The sequence below is a fragment of the Onychomys torridus genome, chromosome 19 (genome assembly GCF_903995425.1).
Source record: "Onychomys torridus chromosome 19, mOncTor1.1, whole genome shotgun sequence".
NCBI lineage: Eukaryota > Metazoa > Chordata > Mammalia > Rodentia > Cricetidae > Onychomys > Onychomys torridus.
In genome coordinates, this window is record NC_050461.1 from 44,898,686 (window position 1) to 44,919,448 (window position 20,763).

The following is a 20,763-nucleotide window of genomic DNA, read 5'->3' on the forward strand; positions in this document are numbered from 1 at the left end:
ACCATACGTATTTTACTTCATCCCATCAAAGCCCATTGCTTAGCAACACTGTTAACACTTTATAGTCCAAGGAGAGGTTCATGCTGAAGTATCTTGCCATGGGCCATCAGCTAGTAACTGGCAGAGTAGAGTTCACATGTACGACCTCCTCATCCATGGCCGGTCTCCCTGCCCCCAGCAGGATGCCTTCTTCCACGGGCCATTCTTCTTCCTTGCCGCTTTTCTTTCCCGGGGTGTTTGGCTATCCTTGGAAACAGGATGAATGCTCAAGTGGACCTTGTCTTTACTGTTGGGATACAAGCTTTTCTGTGACAATGAGGAGGGGTCCACTGGCATGGATCACAGAGATAGGACACCCTGGTAGTGGGTCTCTTAGGGTCCCTTACGGGATGAATGCTGGTGTCAGCAGCATGGATGGTTTCCTAACTTGGCAGAAGTGAGACACAGTGGAAAGGACCCGATGAGCTTCCTAGATCGGTTCCTCATTTGATCAGTGGTGGTTTTCCGGCAGATGAGGGACAAGGTGCTGCCACACCACAAGCCTCAAGGAGGTCCCCATGTGTAATGTGCTCTTCAGGAGATCAGTGCCCCTGTCTTGCAATTCTGTGTGAGTTGATTGTCGCTGAAGCACATGTCTGTTTCAAGCAGAATACTTCCACTCCGTCTCCCAGCTTAAGTAGCTATGTGTAATTATTGATTCACAAAGAAGCCTCAAACCCGGGCTTCCTCATCTGTCCCCGGCCTGTCACACTTCTGCCATCTGATGCTTTTCCTCTTGGAACAGACCGGGCTGTCTCTTCACACGTAAGAGCTACAGTTGTTACTTCTGCCAGGAACCCCACACTTCCCACGGCTTTTCACTTACCACAGTTTCTAGCGGTACGTTCCTGTTTCTGTAGTCTGACTCACAAGACTTGCGTGGTGAGTCTAAGGTCCGTGAGAACAAGAACTGACCAAAAGCTCACCATTACGCATTAAAATGATGACTTGGAGCCAGTGGGATGGCTCAGAAGTGAAAAGCTCGCCGCCATGCCTCATGAGATGATCGCTAGGACCCGCATGGGAAAAGAGAACTGACTCCCACAAGTTGTCTTTTGTCTTTCCTAGGCGTGGCGTGTTATCACACATCCAAATACAAACAAATAAATCAAAGTAACACCATTAGGAAAAAATCTGGTTTAGTTGACCGCCCCCCCATTCATAGTTACTGAACGAACTCTGTAGTTCTCTCTTTCAGGAAGGGCTGAGTACTCTATTGCTTTCAATTCATTCACACACACATCTGATAGGTGTTCTTTAGGTTACCGATGAAATGTTGGGTATTGCTGTAGAGTTAGCTCCCGAGGGAACAAAAATGAGTGAGTTCTAGCTGAAGGCTTCAAAAACTCTCCGAAGTCTCGTGGTGATGACCAACCCATACAGAAAATTTAGAGAGACCCTTTATAATAGAAAATTTGACATGTGCTGAGAAGTAGAGAGACCGTCACAGAATTGACATGTCACCACTGGAGTTTTCAATTGTGGCTGACTTGGTTCATCTCTGTGCCTTCCCTGGCACATGATTTGTAGGCAGAACAGGATTATCATGTTAGGTCGTTTGTCTATGTTGTGGGGAGTACATGATGGGCACCAATGCCTGGAGTTCGGACACCATGCAGACCATGTAGGTATTCCCTGTTAGTTCTTAAATCCATGGCTTCTCGGCAGCAGCTTCACAAAGCAGTTTGAACAAGTGTGATACCCGCTGTCCGTCAGGTTTGAGGGAGTTGGCTAGAAGGGTGGTTTCGCCGTTTGCAGTAAGCAAAGGTTGAGCCGAAGTCCAGCGGAGAAGGCCAGCTGGACTCCACGCGGAATCTCTTCTGTAGCAGAACGGAATTTTCAGAAGTGACAAAGAAGTTGCATATTGTGGAGTGTTTAACGATGTTGTCACAAAGTTTCGTGACTGCGATACTTACTGCTACAGTTTGGGAAAATCATAGACTAGTTTTTCCCAATCAGCTCTTGGTCAGTCATACTTAATAAAAACGTCTACGTTCTCCGGTTCGGGTGCCAAAGTCAGCCTGAGAAAAGTGTGATTCCCCCTCATCAAAATCTGTGAACATGGCCTAAAATTGTGACTTCATTCCTCTCCAACTGGCTGTGCTGTTCTTTCCAGATCTGTGATTCTGTTAAGCTCAGGGCAGTTTAGACTTGGAAAATGAGTTCAGTCTGAAATTGCCATCTGCTAAATCCGAGGATGCACTAGGGACTGAATTGATACTTGTATTTAAAAAGCAGATTATTGGTGCTCTGCTCTCTGCTGCTTCTCCAAGTTGGGTTCCCCTCACCAATAGCTAACACAATGTATCTTTCAGAGGCTACAAGTACAAAGAGACCTTACACAGTGCATACAGTTTAGTAACTCCCTTCCACACATTTGGGTGGCTTAGCCATACAGCCACATTAAGTAAACCAAGGAACACACTTTGCTCATCTGCCCAGCAACAGTAAATGTTCATGTTTCGTGATGTTTATGTTTTATTCTTAATACCAGTTGCCACACCTAGAATGTAATCATGGGTGTTTTGTTTTTGCCATTGTATCTATGATGCTGGAATCGAACCCGTGGCCTCTGACATGCTTGACAAAAGCTGTACCACTGAACTACATACACTCTTACATTGTAGATTAAAAACACATTGAATTGATATTAATAGATTAATAGATTCTTGCGAGTAGATATAACACTCACTGAGTGGGTTCTATAACCCCATTTGTCCCCGATATATTTTTCCTCCAGATTATGTGGAACCCAGCAGTCTGGTCTTGAGAGCCGAGCACTGGGGAATGAGTGAGTGCTCCATCCTGCCTTCTCTCAGGGAGTGTTAACTGGGACACACCTAAACACAATAGTGGGACCTCATTTGCCAAAGTGAGAATTATTTATATAGGCTCTGGCAAGTTCTGGGTATTTTGGAGAGGGGAACGGAAGGCATGAAGTCAGCCCTTCCCCAGCCACCTGCCGTGTGGGTGGGTGCACACACTCCCAGAGGCCTCCCTCCCCATCTCCATGATCTCAGAATTCCCCCTTGTGTCTATACATAGTTGTTATGTGTTAATTCCCTCTCCCCCCCAACTGTGTTCTAGTCCAAACCATCTGTAGAAATACTAGGAATGATGCCTTAGGGATGAGTCAGTTATTTGAGATCAATTATTATATTTTCAACACATGTCTCTTAAACTACCCACAAGAAGGGATGGGATGGGGTGACAGAGGCAGTTTCAGTAGGGTCCTTGCAAGGATTTGAGGAGGCTGAATGCAGAAAGCAGGATTAAATAGTCTTTTGTGGGCTCGCAACAGTTTTACCTGAGAGGCTCCTGAAAGTAAGTATTCATCTGCTCAAAATCTTTAAGCAAGCTAATTAAGAAGGAAAACACAGTGTGAATTCATTTTAGGAGATCAGCTAGGTTTCCTTGTACTGTAGTGATTTCTTTTAATAGATTTGGCTTGCAGGATGTGTGTGTGTGTGTGTGTGTGTGTGTGTGTGTGTGTATACGTACACATTTGTGGACTCACACATCTTAATCTCTCTGAGGATCCAGGAGTAGTATAAATAAAACATATAATTTATATTCTATAAAATGCATCATGTATGTACTTAGAAGAACAGAAAAAGAGAAACAAGGCAAATCAGGAGTTTGCTTCCCTTTCTTCCCCTCAACTCTTAAGGAATTACAACAAAACATTGAAGCTGTCTCATAGGGCACTTATCTTTATAGAAATATAAAATAAGAAACTGGGGACTGGAGAAATGACTCAGCGGTTAAGGGTGTAGTTGCTTTTCCAGAAGACCAGAGTTTGGTTCCCAACACCAGTATCAGGCGGCTCATAACCACCTGTAACTCCAGCTCTAGGAGATCTGATGCCCTCTTCTGGACGCCTTGGGCAACTGTGTACACGTCCTACAAACACACACACACACACACACACACACACACACACACACACACACACATTCTCTCTCTCTCTGGAATAACCGTTTTAAAGAAATAAGACCACTAGCTCACTCCCATGCATTTGCATATAATCCACATAAGATCCATCATTGTAGCTCCTGGTGTTTTCAGAGCTGTTTTCTTTGCTTTCTCTTCTCATCCTTCTTTAAGTCCGTCAAGATGTTCTAAATGTTCTAAGCCATAAAAGACATCTGGGGAGAGGAGAGCAAAAATAGCAAAAGTCGCCATATGTATGGCTTCTGTTTTCCTAGAACTTCAGTGTTACATAGTCCAGAGACAGAAAGCGCGTTGGGATAAACCTGAGAAATTCTGTTAAAACAGTTGTTGAGGGAACAAAGCTGTTCTTTTCCCTGCATCACAGCAGCAGTCTGTTGGATCTGAGCTGTTTGTTCAAAGTCCTTTTGTCCCGGTATTTTTATGCTGGCTCAGTGTAAGCGGAGTGTGAGATATAAATGTGCTTTGTGGCCTCAGGGGGATGTTCTGGTTTGTCACCCTCTGAGCTGACCATGATGGTATGTCACAGATTTCCTTCACACAGATGGGATGGATGGTGGTGACAGGCATGGACTCTGTGTTATTTCTGTAGTATGGGCAGAGAAGTTGGACTTGGTTGTATCTTTTTTTTTTTTTTTTGAGCTGAGGACCGAACCCAGGGCCTTGCACTTACCACTGAGCTAAATCCCCAACCCGTTGTATCTTTTCTTTTTTTGTTTGTTTGTTTATAAAGATGGAATGGGAAGAACATTCTTATAGGGAGATAACATGACTCAAACTTGAACCATCTGCTTAAACAGTCTTTTAAGGAAATGGATTTATTTTCTTCCTAAATTCAGGCTATATACTGGGTGAGTTTAATTTATGAGAAACAGAAAGAAAAAAGGCAAAATAAGGAAGTGAAACAGATTAGGCAGCTAATAAATTCTAGAACAGAAACTGGATACTTCATTAAAAATATGTGTGTGAGGGTCTGTACCTGCGAGTGCAGTGCCAGAAGAGGCCGGAGGTGTCAGCTCCCTCCCTCGGAGCTGGAGATGCACTCACTTGTGAGCCTCCTGATGTGGGTGCTGGGAACTGAACTCAGGCTCATTGACTCCTCTCTTGTCTCTCCCTAGCACCGATTTTTTTTCCCCCCGAGACAGGGTTTCTCTGTGTAGCTTTGTGCCTTCTCTGGAACTTACTCTGTAGCCTAGGCTGGCTTCAAACTAACAGAGATACGCCTGGCTCTGCCTCCCGAGTGCTGGGATTAAAGGCATGCACCCACCACCGCCCCACAGCTTAGCACTGAATACTTTAAAAGAGAGAGAGAGAGAGAGAGAGAGAGAGAGAGAGAGAGAGAGAGAGAGAGAATGTCTCAGTGTCTTCTGAATGGTATTTATGATGACAATTGTAGACATGATTTAGTCATATTTTTGTTAGAAGATTATCTATATTACCAGTGCCCCTTGATGTGAGTCTTCCGGGGAGAAAGATGCAGGCTGGGTGTGTTGGCTCACACCTGGAATTCCAGCACTGAGGAGGCTGAGGCAGCATTATGGCCATGTGCTTGGCGTCAGCCTGGGTGGGCGAGGGTGGGTGACCTAGCGAGACCCTGTCTTCAAAAACCAAGACAGAAAGCAAGATGCGGTGTGGAGCAGCAGATCAGCAGCATTAATCAAATTCCCCTACCGGCGTGGCTTGCAAATACTTAGTCGGAGTCGGTGTTTTCCTGGAGTAGCTCTGTTTCCTTCTCAAACAAGAGTGAGTTAGGGAAGAGCATAAATTAACTCCCCCAACCCCCACCACCCAAAAACACTGCCCGGAAGAGAACAGCTTTTGAGATGATGGTCCCATAAAAAGCTTTGCATACTTAATGCGTACACCTGGATGAATTTGGAGACCAGACTTCCCACAGAAAGCATTGCTGTCATCAAGACCATAAAATTCATCATTGCCCAGGGGTCTCCTCCCTCCATAATTATTACTAGTTTCATTTTTAAAAGAGCTTGGAGTTTGAGTGGATAAAGAGAAAATCCCCAGGTCTTTTCATGGTTCTATTTGATTGGGACATAAAAGACAATTTTGTGGATATGGCAGACAAGACCTACTTTTAAAAATACGCTTACATTCTTGTAGTCTTTCACCATTTTGGCATTTCAGTCATCAGGACACGTGAAGGTAGCCATTATAGGGACTCGCTGCACATCTGGAAAGTGATGTGGGTGTGCCTAAAGGCAGCTGTGCCACCCCACTTTCACTGCTTACTCACTGAGCCACAAATGAGGAATGGCCACATGGCCATGTTGAAGGTGTGAAATATGGGCTGGCTGTGGCCCCATCAGAGCAGAACAGATGTTTGCTTCCTCAGGAGCAACAGATATGGTTTTTTTAGGACCAGGGTACCAGGGGAGTTCTGAGTGAGGCAGAATGAAGCTAAACAGCCAACTGTTGGGCTGATATGAGAAACCGGCTAGTGGTCAAAGCTTCATAGCCAAATAGGTGATAGGGAATGCCCACAGGACATGTAAGAGTGAAGAAAAAGCATAGTTTGAATCTAGTTATATAAGTGATTGTCTTTTAATGTTTTCATGTGTCCTGGATCAGTCTGAGAAAACAGTCAGTCATGACTGATGCCATAGTTTACAAATGGGGAAAGTTGTACCTGAGTATCCATTTTGTTTGTTTGAGATGGGGGTCTCATGTATCCCAGGCTAGTCTCCAACTAGCGATGTAGCTGAGGATGGTCTTGACCTTCTGATCATCCTGTCCTCCATGTCGTAAATGCTGGGATTACAGGCATGAAACACTGAAATGGTTCTTAACCTTTCCTAATGCTATGACCCTTTAATACAGTTCCTCATGTTGGGGTGAACCCAACCATAAAATTATTTTCATTGCTACTTCAGAACTGTAATTTTTCTATTGTTACAAATTGTGATGTAGATATTGGATATGCCGGGTGGTCTGAAGGGGATGTTTAACCTTCATCCCAAAGGGGTCGTGACCCACAGGTTGAGAACTCTTCCACTGGACCCTGTTTATGTGTATACTAGGCAAGTACTCTACCAGCTGAACCACACTCAACACTAAATGCTGGGTGTGTGTGTGAGAAGTTGGAAATCTATTTGGAGTGTTTATGTATGTGTGAGAGAGGGGGATTGATTTGTTGTTGTTGCTGTTCAAAATCAGTCAACAATAGCTGGAGAGATGGCTCAGAGTTAAGAGCACTTACTGTTCTTGCAGAGGACCCAGGGGTGGTTTCCAGCACCCACATAATGATGCAGAACTGTCTGTCACTCTAGGTACAGGGAATCTAGTACCTCCTCTGGCCTCCATGGGCACTGCATACACTTAGAAACAGGCTGGCAGACAGACAGACAGAGAGACAGGCACACACACACACACACACACACACACACACACACACACACACACACCAACAGCAGGCAAAGGGATACACATATGAAGTATGACACGTTCAGTGAGCCCACTTGGGCTTTAGAAGAAGGGCCTAGTGTGTTGTTTCCAGTGGTGGGCAAAGACAGACATTTCTGGGTAAGGATAGCATCACAATGTGGAAAGACCTAGCAACTGAGGAACCCAGGATTCTCTAGAGGCCTGGTTGTTGTTGGAATCGGGGATCTGACGCATGCCACCGAGTCAGACAGCAGAGACACTGAGAAAGGGCACGTGCTTGTCTTTGCCCGTGTTTTCACCATACCGTCATTCCTTTCTGGTAACCGGGAGGGCAGATGGCGGACTCCCTCCCCTCCTGCTGTGTCTAGCCTGTGTTTTCCAGACAGGCTGACCTGTATTTGGAGAATACCTTTTGCCCAAACATGTTCAAATGCTCACAGACCTTACTGGATTTGTTTGCATCTCTCTCTTTCTGCACTCTGTGTGCTGGGAACTCCGAGACAGTTCCCTCCAAGGCAGAATGTGTTAGTAGTCGAAAGGAAGGGACATTTTCTAGAAAACCATTTATTGCAGTTTCTGTTTCTTCCCTCCCTTAGTTCCTAAAATCCAAAAATGCAGAAGTTGGAGGAGATGGGTCATTAGCCCTGCCTTAGATCTCCTAACTAGGGCTTAAGCTGTAGCAGAAAGACTTCAGGAGACATTTAACCCCAATTCTACTATCTGTAAGGTGGCTTTGCTGGGAGAGATCTGTTGATCCGGGCAATGCAGTAACGTTAACAACCAAGGGGCTGGCGACCAGCCTGCAGTGTGGATAGTTGGGTATGAATTTTACATCATCTCTAAGTTGTGTTTTCCATGGCTGCCTTAACAAAATCACATTCTTCTTGTTTCTGGTCAAGTCACCTACTTACCAAATTAGGGAAGACATGTGGGAGGTAAAGAAACAGAGAAGTGCACGCGGGGGTTGTCTTCTGGATGGAAGACGTGATAGAAGAAATGCATCGTTCAAACACACACAGTGTTCCGGTCACCCTGTGTGTGTGTGTTTGGACATGTGCCTCTGGGAACCCACTAGCCTCTAGCCTTGAGGCAAACTGCAGTGTGATTACCTCTTAAAGTGAATGCCACTGGGCAAGTCAGTATTGCCCATTTGCTGTGTGCCAGGCAGTGGCATGTTCAGAGGCAATGCTCCGTCCCTGCTCACTGTCTGGTGGGTGCTGTCATAATCCAGTGTCACCAAGAGGTTGAGAAATGAGCTCCAGGCTAGGTAATTGAGAGATCACAGAAATGAACGTAAACTCATAGCCCTACCTGGGAACCTGCCTTGATAAGAGACAAGTGACATGTTTACTTATTTATTTAGGGGAACTTGTACCATGTGCTCTGGTGCCTGAATGTCTGATGAATAATAAATCTAACGAATAACATGAATATTAATGACGACAATCATGAATAATGACTCCTAGCAAACACAAATGACTTAAAGGCTTTCTATTTTTCAGTGTCTTTACCACGGGACCTAGGATTCTCTAGATGTAGCCCCCTCCCATGGAATCTGGAGTTATGGGATTCTCTCAGAGTTTCGGACATCTGGGTCTTTCAGTAGCTTTCTGGGAAATGCCGAGCAGCCATGGCCACGATTGGGTGTCTGTGAACCTGTTATAGTGACCGCTAACCACGCTTCCTTTCCTGGTGTATCTGCCCTCAGCCATGCTAGATAGGGATGAGTGGGTTAGTGTGGCTTTGGTCTCAGTAGGTCCAAAGAGAGACCGGGCTTCTTGTTAGCCCTGGGATCTACAGGCTAACTAGCTCATGTTCTCTGTGCTAGTTTACCAAAAAGCACAATATGGAAAAGAACTAGTCCCATTTCCGAGGACTGTCCTGGGAATTTGATCGCACATGTCAAACCTAGCCTGGCCCGTGTCATCGAGGTAATGAATGTCAGCTATTATTTCTATAACACTCGGCAGCAGGGGATGTGATGCTGTGTGGCTTTCCCAAAGTAGACTCAGCTGACCTCTTGTCTTTTCTCGCTTGCTTCCTCCCGTCAGGATGGCTCCCTGGGAAACATTGACGACCTGGCACAGCAGTATGCAGATTATTACAATACCTGCTTCTCTGATGTTTGTGAGCGGATGGAGGAGCTTCGGAAACGGCGAGTTTCCCAGGACCTGGATGTGGTGAGTGTGGGGGCTGTGAGAGATAGCTACTGTTGAGCAGGGCAGGTCTCATTGACGCCCTCGGTCCTTCTTACAGGAGGCTCAGTTTGTCAGCTTCTGGCTAGGTGTGCTGAGACTCCAGATGCCCAGAAGACCAACCCTGTTCTTTTGATTGAGTGTTGATCAAACTTGTGCAATCATTGAAAGGCTAGACCTTTCTTCTTTCTAATCTTGAAGAGAAAGGATGTTTCTATTGTTGGCCAGTTGCTACTGTGTTTTTTATTGACAGACTGGCTGAGGACTTGCAAGTTCTTCATTTTCTTCCTTGTTTCTTTCTGGTTTCCCCTCCCCCACCCCCACCTGCACCCATGGGTTCTGGGGATTGAACTTAGAGCCTTGTGTGAGTTAGGTAAATTCTCTGCCAGTGAGCCGTTGAAAAGCAAAATGAAGTTTAAAGAAGCCAGAAGTCCCTCATAACTTCTCCCCCTGTCAATAAGGGGTTTCATGTGAGTTTTAATGTTTGTCCGAACATTAAAACATCTGTAAGGCGATCTTGGATAATATTTGAAAAAAATCACTTCTTTCTTCTTTACTTAACACTTTATTGCGGTTCTCTGGTGTCGTTGTGATGTCTTTGCAGCCATTATCTTTCAAGATACTATCTCCTCTAACTTAAGGATGTTGAAATCATTGTGTAAACATCTGCCTGTGAAGTTAGTGGAGCCCTGTGTCTGACTATGCACTGGCAGTTCTGAGCTGCACATTGCCAGGAAAACACATTTCCCATCCCTTACCTCTACCAGTTTAAACTGGATCCAGTTTAGTTTCCTGCATCTCAGTTGTTTGATCCCAGGACCCATGACCTCCATCGGAGGGGGAGGTCAGAACCCGGGGTTCAGTCCCACAGTCTCCTCTTTCTAAATTTAAATAATCTCACACAGTCCCTGTTGGCCTCAAACTTGGTATGTTCGAGGATGCCCATAAACCTTTGATTCTCCTGTCTCTGCTTGTCTGGTTCTGGGATTATAGGTATATATCATGGTGCAGGGCATAGAACCCAGGGCTCCATGCTTTACAGCCAGCGGCTCTACTGACTGAGCCGCATCTCCATCCCTAAACAGCTCATTTTTAACACTTTCTTATCTTAGGGAGCTGCAGGAACCTGTTCTTGAAGGATGGCATCCTCTACCTTAAATATTTTTGAAAAGTTTGGATTTGTTTGAAGCTGGTGTGTGTGTATGTGTGTGTGTGTGTGTGTGTGTGTGTGTGTGTGTGTGTGTGAGAGAGAGAGAGAGAGAGAGAGAGAGAGAGAGAGAGAGAGACCTCCCTTTTTTTTTTTTTTTTCTTAACAGGCTTGGTGACAAGTGCTTTTCTGAGTCATCTTGCCAACCTTCATTTTACACGTTCCTTCTTGTGCATTGCTTTAGCGATTTGTAAGGCTGTGTATCAGCTAAATGAGACTGGGCTACATCAGCTGGAGGCAGAAAAGTACTGACTCAGGAGACTAATACCATGACCAGTATGGCACATGGGCATCATCGTTGCCAAGGCATTGGCTCCTCTTCACCTGTCCTCTTTCTTATCTGTGTGAGGAATGGCCAAGTAATCTTTCTTCCTCTTTCGATCCTGGGGATCAAATGCAGGTTGTCAGGCTTGGTGACAAGCTCCTTTTACCCCCTGAGCCATCTCCATGGCCCAGTTTAGTTTTTGAGACAGAGTTTCATGTATCTTAGTGTAACCTTGAGCTTACGAACTGGGAAGAAATGATCCTGAACTTCTGATCCCCCTGCCTCTGCTTTTCTTCTTCTTTTTTTCTTCGAGACAGAGTTTCTCTGTGTAGCTTTGGAGCCTGTCCTGGAACTCGCTTTGCAGATCAGGCTGGCCTCAAACTCAGAGATCCGCCTGCCTCTGCCTCCCAAGTGCTGGGATTAAAGGTGTGCACCACCACCGCCCGGCTCTGCCTCTACTTTTCAATTGCTGAGATTATAGACCTGCGGCACCATGCTGGGTTTATGTATTGCTGGGGATGGAACTGAGAACTTCATACATGCTAGGTGAGCACTCTGCTAACATAGTACATCACTGCCCTGCTAGTGTTGACTCTTTTTTTTTTTTTTTTTTTTTTTGACAATGAATGAATCCAGGTCCTTGGCACCTGCTAAGCAAGTGCTGTACCTTTGAGCTCGAGGCCCAACCCTTAATTCTTGATCCTTGTCATTTGGAGCTGGAATGAGTGGTAGTCTCACAGCATAGTGTGTGGTTTTCCCAGACATGTCATTGTGCAAGGAAATGATGGCTGTGAGCCAGTAGAGGATGATGGCTGACACAGCACGAGACTTGACTTCTCAGAATTCTAGCTTGTGTAGATTTGGGGTTACCATAGTTCCCCATGGCATTTGGTAACCCCCTAAGACTGCTTCTCAGTAGGAAAAGAAGCCTGTCAGTGGGATAAGTAGCATTCTCCCTGTTTAGACAGATGGGCCTAATTTGTGCTCTCTTCCAGAGCAGAAAAAGACAGTCTTGGGACCAAAAAAAAAAAAAAAGAAAAGAAAAAAAATCACAGGAGCTTAATTAGTTCCCATCAAAGGTGGTAGTGGGTAAAATTGATGGGAGCTAATTTGAACCAGGCTGGGGATTTGCCTGTTCATTTTTAAACTGTGGTTAGAGAGATCAGTAGGATTCCAGAGGGGCACATTCATGTCTTCTTTCAGTGACATTCCAGGCAAGTAAAAGGTGATTTTTGTTGGAGCTGCTGGTTGGTGGTCAGGGTATCAAATGGATTTGTAGGTGCTATTCCCACAGCTCCAGAGCCTAGAAATCCACATTAGATGCTTCAGGCCACAGATCCAATGCCGCCAGCATCTTGCACGGAGTTGCCTTTCTAAGTGATTAGCTTGTCATGGTTTGGACTAATGGTGATTCATTGTCCTGTACATCTCTAACTTTCAGCTTTAAGCAAGCCCCTAACTTTTTAAAAATTCCATCTGAATTTTAAGTATATTTCTAGATTTTTAGTCCTTCCTTCAAACAAACCAGATATCACCACCTCTATTTTTACCTGTCACAACAGCTTCCGGCCTGAGGGCTTAGAGGAGCTGTGTTCTGTGTTCCTAAGCTGCCCTGGCTAAGGCAACTGAGAGGTAGCTTTGAGAAAGAGTAACATACCCAAAGCAGTAAAGACATCAGCATGTATTAGTAGCTTTGAGAAAGAATAACCTACTCAAAGCTGTAAAGATATTCCACAGAAGAAACAGTGGCTTAGAGTGTGTCATGTGGTTGCAAAGTCATTTAGAAGACAGCCTCAAGGGGCCAGGGATGTAGATCAGTTGATAGGAGTGCTTGCCCAGCATGCACGAAGCCCCGAGTTCAGTTCCCAGCACCACATCTGTTAGATGGGTTGGTGTACACCTAAAATCCTAGCCCTTTAAAAGTGGAGACAAGAGCATCAAGAGTTGAAAGTCATCCTCAGCCACATAGAGAACTGGAGGCCATCCTGTGCATGAGACCCTGTATCCAACCAAACCAAACCAAACCAAACCAAACCAAACCAAACCAAACCACCAAACCAAACCAAACCAAACCAAACCAAACCAAACCAAACCAAACCAAAACACTAGCACTGAGTATAGAAAGTTTGGGGGTAACAGGTTAAATCGTTTTATGGCTTTGTGTTAGTCTAAATCTTCTGGGTAAATTTTGGCATTTGAGAAAAAATATTCTGTAGGAAGCTGTTTAGATATTTGTGTTTAGCTTCGAAATGTCAGGGGTGGGGGGACCCTGCATGATGCCTAAGAGCTAATTACATGTCAGCTAGCGAACAAACCAGCCAGAAGGATAGCCTTCCTACAGAGATGCTTGACTCAGCCCTGAAAAAGAAAAGGTTTTGATAATTATGTTAGTAATTACCTTTCTGGACTAGATGACAAGCTATTTCTTGAGGGCCTGACTGGAATACAGCATTTGGTAATGTGTCCCTGAAGCCATTGTTGAGGGAGTAAGATGGGAGGAGGGCCACAGTACACGCAGAGGTTCTGATTCACATAGTGACGGGGAGCATTTTTTTACTTAGCACCAAATAGGCCTTAAAGGGATGGTGTATTTGGACAGCATCCTTGGCTTCCGCTGGGGATAGGGACATTAGTGTTTGTGTGCAGCAGGGAAGAGGCCCATATTTCCACACATTTGGCACCTCCCTGAGTACCATGTGATTATTTTTTTGGCTGGGAGAAGAGGCAATCAGAAGTGACAGCGGCCTTCCAAGTTCATAATGGGCTCATCTCTAGTGATGCTAAGTCTGGCATCTGTCAAAGCGGCACCCTGGCCAGGAACGGGGGCACATGCTCCTGGTGGCCTGTTATTACTGGCAGCATTTGCTTCCAAGGTGTCTTTGAGGTTAAGGCTTCGGAGTTTTGCAGAAGACAACTTTGTGTGTGGGCTATGGTGTGGCGTAGAGCTGATACAGAAATCTCCACCTATGGTGACCTACAGTTGGTGGCGTGTGTTGAAACCCAGCCTGGAGTCTCTGCCAAGTTGTTATCATGGTGATGTGTGTACAAGAGAAAAGGAGCCAGGTAGAGACTCAGTCAGGGTTTTGGATACTGGAAACATAAACAAAGATACTGCACTGGATTACCCTGAAGGGGGACACCAAAACCACTGTCCCTGGTATGGGAATGCTACTAGGGTGTAATTATTATTTCTTGCAATTTTAATAATTTTGATTTTTTTTCCAGATTAACTTTTAATAAGTTAACCATCCCAGATAACATAATCTTTCCAGATATAGCTTTTACGTAATATAGCAGCAATCAAAGCAGGTGTGATGGTACCTATCTGTCGTCCTAGCACTTAGGAAGCTGAGGCAGGAAGACTGGGGAGTGCCTCAGTTTCCCCATCTGTCACCATCTCATGGTTAAGAGGAGTAAGTAAAACAAACTGTAGGTGACCCTAAGTGACTTAGAATTGTCTTGTTTCCTTTCCTTCCATCCTCTTCCCAGTTCAGACATTCCTGCAGGAGTGCTGAAGAGTTCTCACTATTGATACTTCATTAATATTTGCGCACATGAGTGCCGGGGTGTGGGATTTTAGCTTTTTGTTTAGGGAAATTTCAAACACACATCCGCAGCACGTGACAATGAGTTTCCCGTGCAAGGCTCCCATCCTCAGCAGGCCCCAGCATCCTGTTACTCTTATCTTGTCTTTACTCCTCCCCCAACACTTAGGACTCTTTGAGGACATTTATTTTTTAGGTTTTCAAAAAAAATGCAAACACAGTGTGGTACACAGTCATGCAGTTCTCGCAAGTGGCTGTCTGTGTCCATCCCAATAAGCATTAGTTGAGTTTGTTTATGTGCATAATCAACCGAAAATATTTAGTGAGCCTAGAGCCTGTACTTGGCATTTTAGCTCTTCGAGAGATGCCAAGTACAGATGTTTTCTCTACTTGGTGAGAGCTCAGAGTGTGGTGGGCAGGAGAGGAGCTAGCAGGCTCTTTGAGGGCACACAGGAATGTTGATGAGGGTCCCTGGCTCAGTAGGAAAGTCTGAAAGCATTCTGAAAGTGACACCTAGGCATCTCAAATACAAAGAATTTGGAAGGCTGATGACGTGTTTTGATAGCAGAGGTGAGCATAAAGTTGAATAATCAAGGTGCAGGTTAAGGTCGTGGGAGGGTGGAGGTCAAAGGTTGAGAGGGGAAATGAGACCTTGAGGGAGCATCATGTGTTCCGGGTCATTGGAAGCGAGGACTAAAGGTCGTGGGGGACACAGTCATGTTGCTCTTCCTGAGACCTTGGATTATCAAACACAGAAAGAGATCAAGCATAATGCTATTCTGATTTGTCCTTTAGACAAGACAAAACAAAAATATTTCCATTTTTCACCTCCATTGGCCGGCTGGGCCAAAGTGAATTTGTTCTTGTTTGCCATAGCTTCATGTGGATGGATATCCTCAGTCCACAGTGTGTGAGCCTTTTCTTGTGTTCTGTTGATCACTCTTCTGTGTAGACAGCAGAGTCCGTAGAAAGCATAGCTTCTGCACATTGGAGCTCCTAGATATTCTAGGAAGTCTAAGGAATGCAGAGTCACCTAAACTTAATCTGTAGGATACAGGTGTTGCTAGGGAAGGCACCCAGAGCTGAGAATATGGGACAACTGTACCCTTAGTGTTCCGGTTCCCATTTCCATCAGATAAAATTGAGAACCATTTTACATATACTCCTGAATTACCCTGCTGGAGCCCCCACCCTCCGAAACTGGCTGCTGTGAAAGGCATTTGTTTTCGTTTTGTTTCGCTTTGTGTTAGCCTCCATTATTCTCTAGCTTTGGGCCACTGTTGACTTGCAGATTGCAATCGGAATCAGTGGGCCCGAGACAGGAGTCTGAAGTCCATTTCTGCTGGGGGATTCGCACACTTGATGTCAAAACACACTGAGGCATTATATCTTACGCCAGATGGTAACACTGCCCCCTGCTCTGGCTTCTCACAGACAAAGTCACATTTGTGTTCCTGTGGCCGGTCCCAATTTAGTCAGCAGTTTTTTGTGCATTGCACGGAGTGAATGTCACCATAAACAGATCTCTTGGAGCTGGGTTTGATCTTGGCATACGGTACCTCTGTTTATTAAGAAGGACTTTGCCAATCCAACAAAGGATGTGTGGCTTTTCATCTTTTTCCTTGGACATCTTTGCAGGCTGCTTACGCAATCACAGACACCTGGGCATTGTGTGATGCTTTAGTCAGGGAGGGAACAGATCTACAGAGTTTTCAAAAACATACCAGCAACCTCTTTTTTCTTTTCTTTTTTTTTGAGCTGAGGATCGAACCCAGGGCCTTGCGTTTGCTAGGCAAGCGCTCTACTACTGAGCTAAATCCCCAATCTGCAACCTCATCTCTTTGCTCACAAGTGGTCAGAAATGACTGGTTTTCGTTTGCGTCAATGACATACACTGTGCCTAGAAGAAGAAACTACCCCCAAATGGGTTCTGTTTAAAATAGAAACACCTGGGTGAGGAGATGAGAGGACTATGCATCCTATAAGGCGGCTGCCACTCAAACAGGATGGCCTGAGTTCAGACCCCCAGAATGCATGCAAAAGCCAAAAGTTGTGATCTGTGTCTGTAACCCTAGTGCTGGCAGTTGGTGAAGACAAACAGATAGATCCCTGGAGCTCACGAGGCAGCTAGCTGGTCTAGCCAATGGGTGAGCTTAAAAGTTCAGTGAGAGCCGCTGCTTCAAACACCAGAAGCTACCTGAGACTCTGTTCCCCCCCCCTCCCCCAGGAGCACACAGGCATAGGATACACACACGGAAAAATAGACGGAAAATAAGTAAAAATATTTAAAGATGAACAGTTGCCAAAAAGGGAACACTTTGCGATGTGTTGTTTCTGCTTAGGTAGCTCTGACAGGATTCTGGAATGCCAATGAAATTCACATTGACTGGGGAGAAAAAAAAAGCCAAGAAATTCAAGTACGCGCAAGGGGCCTCTCCATGGAAAAATCAGCAGCTCCCTGGAGCAGGAGGCACATGGCAACATCGCCAGGCCTTTCCAGTAAGGCCCAGGGCCGGTACTTTTTTTGAAGCCTTGGAATATTGAGATCAAGTTGCCAAAATTGTAGTGTGATCTAAATGTTTACTTTTAACAAACCTTTTTTTTTTTTTTTTTTTTTTAAACTTGGAAGATTACAGTGTCATTTATATGTGCTAATCACAAGCTAATTACAGGCTACTTTAAAAAAATGTTTAATTTGTTACTCACTAGAGGCAATTTGGTCTTAGAACGAAACAAAATTTAAAGGGATGTGATGGGCTAGATGGTGAAGTATCCCTGTAGGCTCATGAATTAAAAGGCTTGGCTGTAAATGGATGGGGCATTTTGGAAGTGATTGTATTGTGAGGGTCCTGATGATCAAAGATTAATTCATCACTGATAGAGCCATAATTAATGGCACTCGTGGGAGGTGAGGGAGACCTGTCTTCAGAGGTCGGTTTTTGGGGTTCATGCTTTAGGAGTATACACTGTCCTGTTCCTTGTTCTGCTTTTTGCCTCCCCAGCATGCTTCATCACATACACGCCCCCTACATGATGCTCGGCTCACCATTCCTGGCTGGATTTAGACCGTTCACACTGTGAGCCAAAATTAATTCATCTCTCCTTGTTCTAAGTTGTTTTCTCAGATATTCTGTCTTAGTGGTGAATGCTTGTGTGTTTTCTGGCAGTTAAAAGTAGGCTATGTCTCCAATGTCATTTTGTGAGACAGTCTGAGGTCAGATTGGAGAGCTTTGGTGAAGAAGTGATGGACCTAGACCAAGTGGCCAGCCATCTATCTTCTAGGATGACTGGCATGTACCTCATCTATTGATGAGCTATTGCTAAAATTCGTTTTATGTCATCGTTTGGTTTAGCTTTTCAGCCATGTGTGCAGGATCTGGAAGGACAAAGCTAGAGTCCTGAGATGGTACATCTCAGGACTCTTGGAGTCCAATTCCTACCTGTTCTGTAATAGTCCCTAATGTGACATTGCTCATCAGGGAAAATCAGTGCTAATATCCCCACCCCGTTGATCTGGCAGTTTATAACCCTACCTCCCCCAAATGCCAGCCCCTGCATTACAAGTGGAGACTTAATTTAACACCTTTAGCAGGAGAATTAGAGTGCGGCTTCAGGAAGTGAGGCAACTGCGTCTATCTTTGGCATTCCAAGGCCTGTGGATAAATTATTCATTTATTCGGGGTAGTTTGAGAGACTTTCTGCAATTACTTAAAATATGAAGATGGTCTAAATTTGTGCTACAGCAGTGCCATTTATCTCATAGACCCAGCCGAAGCTGATGGAACTTAATCAAAAATAAATCAAGGACAAGTCCAAACCAAATTGGAAGCATGTCATGAATATTCGTGAACATCTGGATGTGTTTGTGGGGTGTGCATTATTTTTCTAATGTGTGCGGCACCAGAGGCATGCCTCTCTTAACAGCGATGCCGAGAGGAAGATGGATTTCCATCTGTGATTTCAAAGGGTGTTTGTGTTTGTCTGTGTTTGTCCTTTCTCCTTAGGGTGTGGGCTTCTCTTCTCTGGGTTATTCCTTTGATCTCTTTCATCTGTCAGAATCTGTTTTGGTGTTTTATCTGAATTCTTGGTTGGAGTCAGACACTTTGCTCATGGAGATTAAACATTTTCTTTATGAGGGAGGATTTTAACTTAAGGGAAATTTTACTATTTAATGTTTTTTGATGAATCTTTTACATGTCAGTGATGTTATAATTATCGATTGATATATTCTGCATCGTTAGGCTGGCTATGCTTGTCTCAACCTCAGGGTATTTTATTTGCTGTAAGGAGCTGGAGTGAAGGGGCTGTGCTAATAACATGCTGATAACTACCAATGTGGCATTTTAAAAAGCACGGTAGGTGTGCTAAGGTTTCCACATCTCTTACCTTGTTGAGTTCTCTTAATGACCTTGTGAGGTGGGTATGAACAGTTAGTTGTATGGTATCCATTGGGCAGAGGCAAAAACCAGTGATCCATCCCCATGGACATGCTCCAATCCACACTGCCCCCTAGCCCAGACCTTCACAGACTCTGTGTGTGTGTGTGTGTGTGTGTGTGTGTGTGTGTGTGTGTGTGTGTGCAGGTGAGAGGCCAACTTATAGGAGTCAGTACTTTCCTTCCTCCATATAGGGTCCAGGGATAGACTCAGGTTGTCAGGCTTAGTGGCAGGCATCCTGAGTCATCTTGCCAGCCCATTGTTGTCGTCGTCATCATCATCATTATCAGACAGCATTTGCTATGTATGTTCTAAGCCCAGGCTGACCTTGAACTTGGTCCTGAGCAGCTGGGATTTATTGACATGCTGTCTTAGGGTTTCTATTACTGCAATGAAATAACATGACCAAAAAGCAACTTGGGGTGGGAAGGGTTTATTCTGCTTACACTTCAACCTCACTGTTCATCATCACAGGAAGTCAGGGCAGGAACTCAAACAGAGCACAACCCGGAGGCAGGAGCTAATGCAGAGCCATGGAGGGGTGCTGCTTACTGGCTTGCTCTCCATGGTTTGCTCAGCCTGATTTGTTACAGAACCCAGGACCATCAAACCAGAAACGGCACTGTCCACCATGGGCTGGGCCCTCCCCCATCAATCACCAGTCAAGAAAATGGATCTTATGGAGGCATTTTCTTAATTGAGGCTCCCTCCTTTCAGATGATTTTAACTTGTGTCAAGTTGACATAAAACTAGCCAGGACACATGCACTATAACACTGCCTGGTTTATATTCTTACATTCTTTTAAAACACAACTGAAAACAGACTTTGGAAAAATTCCATTTGAGAAGTTGAAATAAGGTAAAGATATTTTGGTTTTACTTGTTGCTTTTTTATTTTTAAAATGTTTTTCTTCTCTTTCTCCATTTATTTGTTTATTCTGTGTGTGTGTGTGTGTGTGTGTGTGTGTGTGCGTGCGCGCATGCGCGCGCGCATGTGCACATGCTCATGCCATCCATACCTGTGGAGTCCCAGGGGTTGAACTCAGATTGTCAGGCTTGGTGGCAAGCACCATTACCAGCTGAGTCATATTGCTCACCCTCTAACTTTTTTCTTGACAATGAAGTTTATTTAATAAGGCAACCTAATTTTAGAAAGTTCTATTAATATTTTAACTAAAAAAATTACGTGTATTAATTAGCATGCAAAGTAGCAGATTTATTTTAATGGCATTTTATAAATGCTTTGTTTTGGTTGATCCTATTTCCCCACATGTTGTGACTTTTTTTTAATGTAGAAATTCTTGCTGAGACTGCTAAATGATGGCATGCAGCATTTTACTTGAGAATACGCGTTGGGAAACACTATCGTGACAACAGGACACCAAATATTTAGTGGGGTTATGGTGTGTTCTAGTAATTTGGTATCACAAGGAACTTGCTGTTACGGTAGGAGGCACAGCCATGTGTCAGGGAGGTCGTGTTACAATGGGACAAGACACTCACAGATAAAGATCGGGTTAGTCACACTTGGACAGGGATTTGCTGAGAGCAGACTCCAGCCTCTGGTTCTCCCTTATTCCCACGGAGATGGATTGAACCCCTAGGAAGATGGGACCAAGATGAAAGTCACAGCACGAGTGAATGGGACAGTCTGGCTGGAATGGGCCCTGAGAGCTGTCTTCCTGGCCGAGGTCGGGACTCCGTAGTAAGAAACACATGCTCTCGG

General features: G+C 44.7%; 1 protein-coding gene across 3 annotated transcripts in view; it reads left to right on the plus strand.

Moving 5' to 3' along the window:
- Positions 1 to 20,763, plus strand: part of Sash1 (SAM and SH3 domain containing 1) — a 170,263-nt gene that overhangs the window by 29,813 nt on the left and 119,687 nt on the right. For all 3 annotated transcript variants that reach the window (XM_036169068.1, XM_036169069.1, XM_036169070.1), the window contains exon 2: positions 9,441 to 9,569. In XM_036169068.1, coding sequence (XP_036024961.1) covers positions 9,441 to 9,569 — 129 coding nt within the window. The remainder of the gene's footprint in view (positions 1 to 9,440; positions 9,570 to 20,763) is intronic.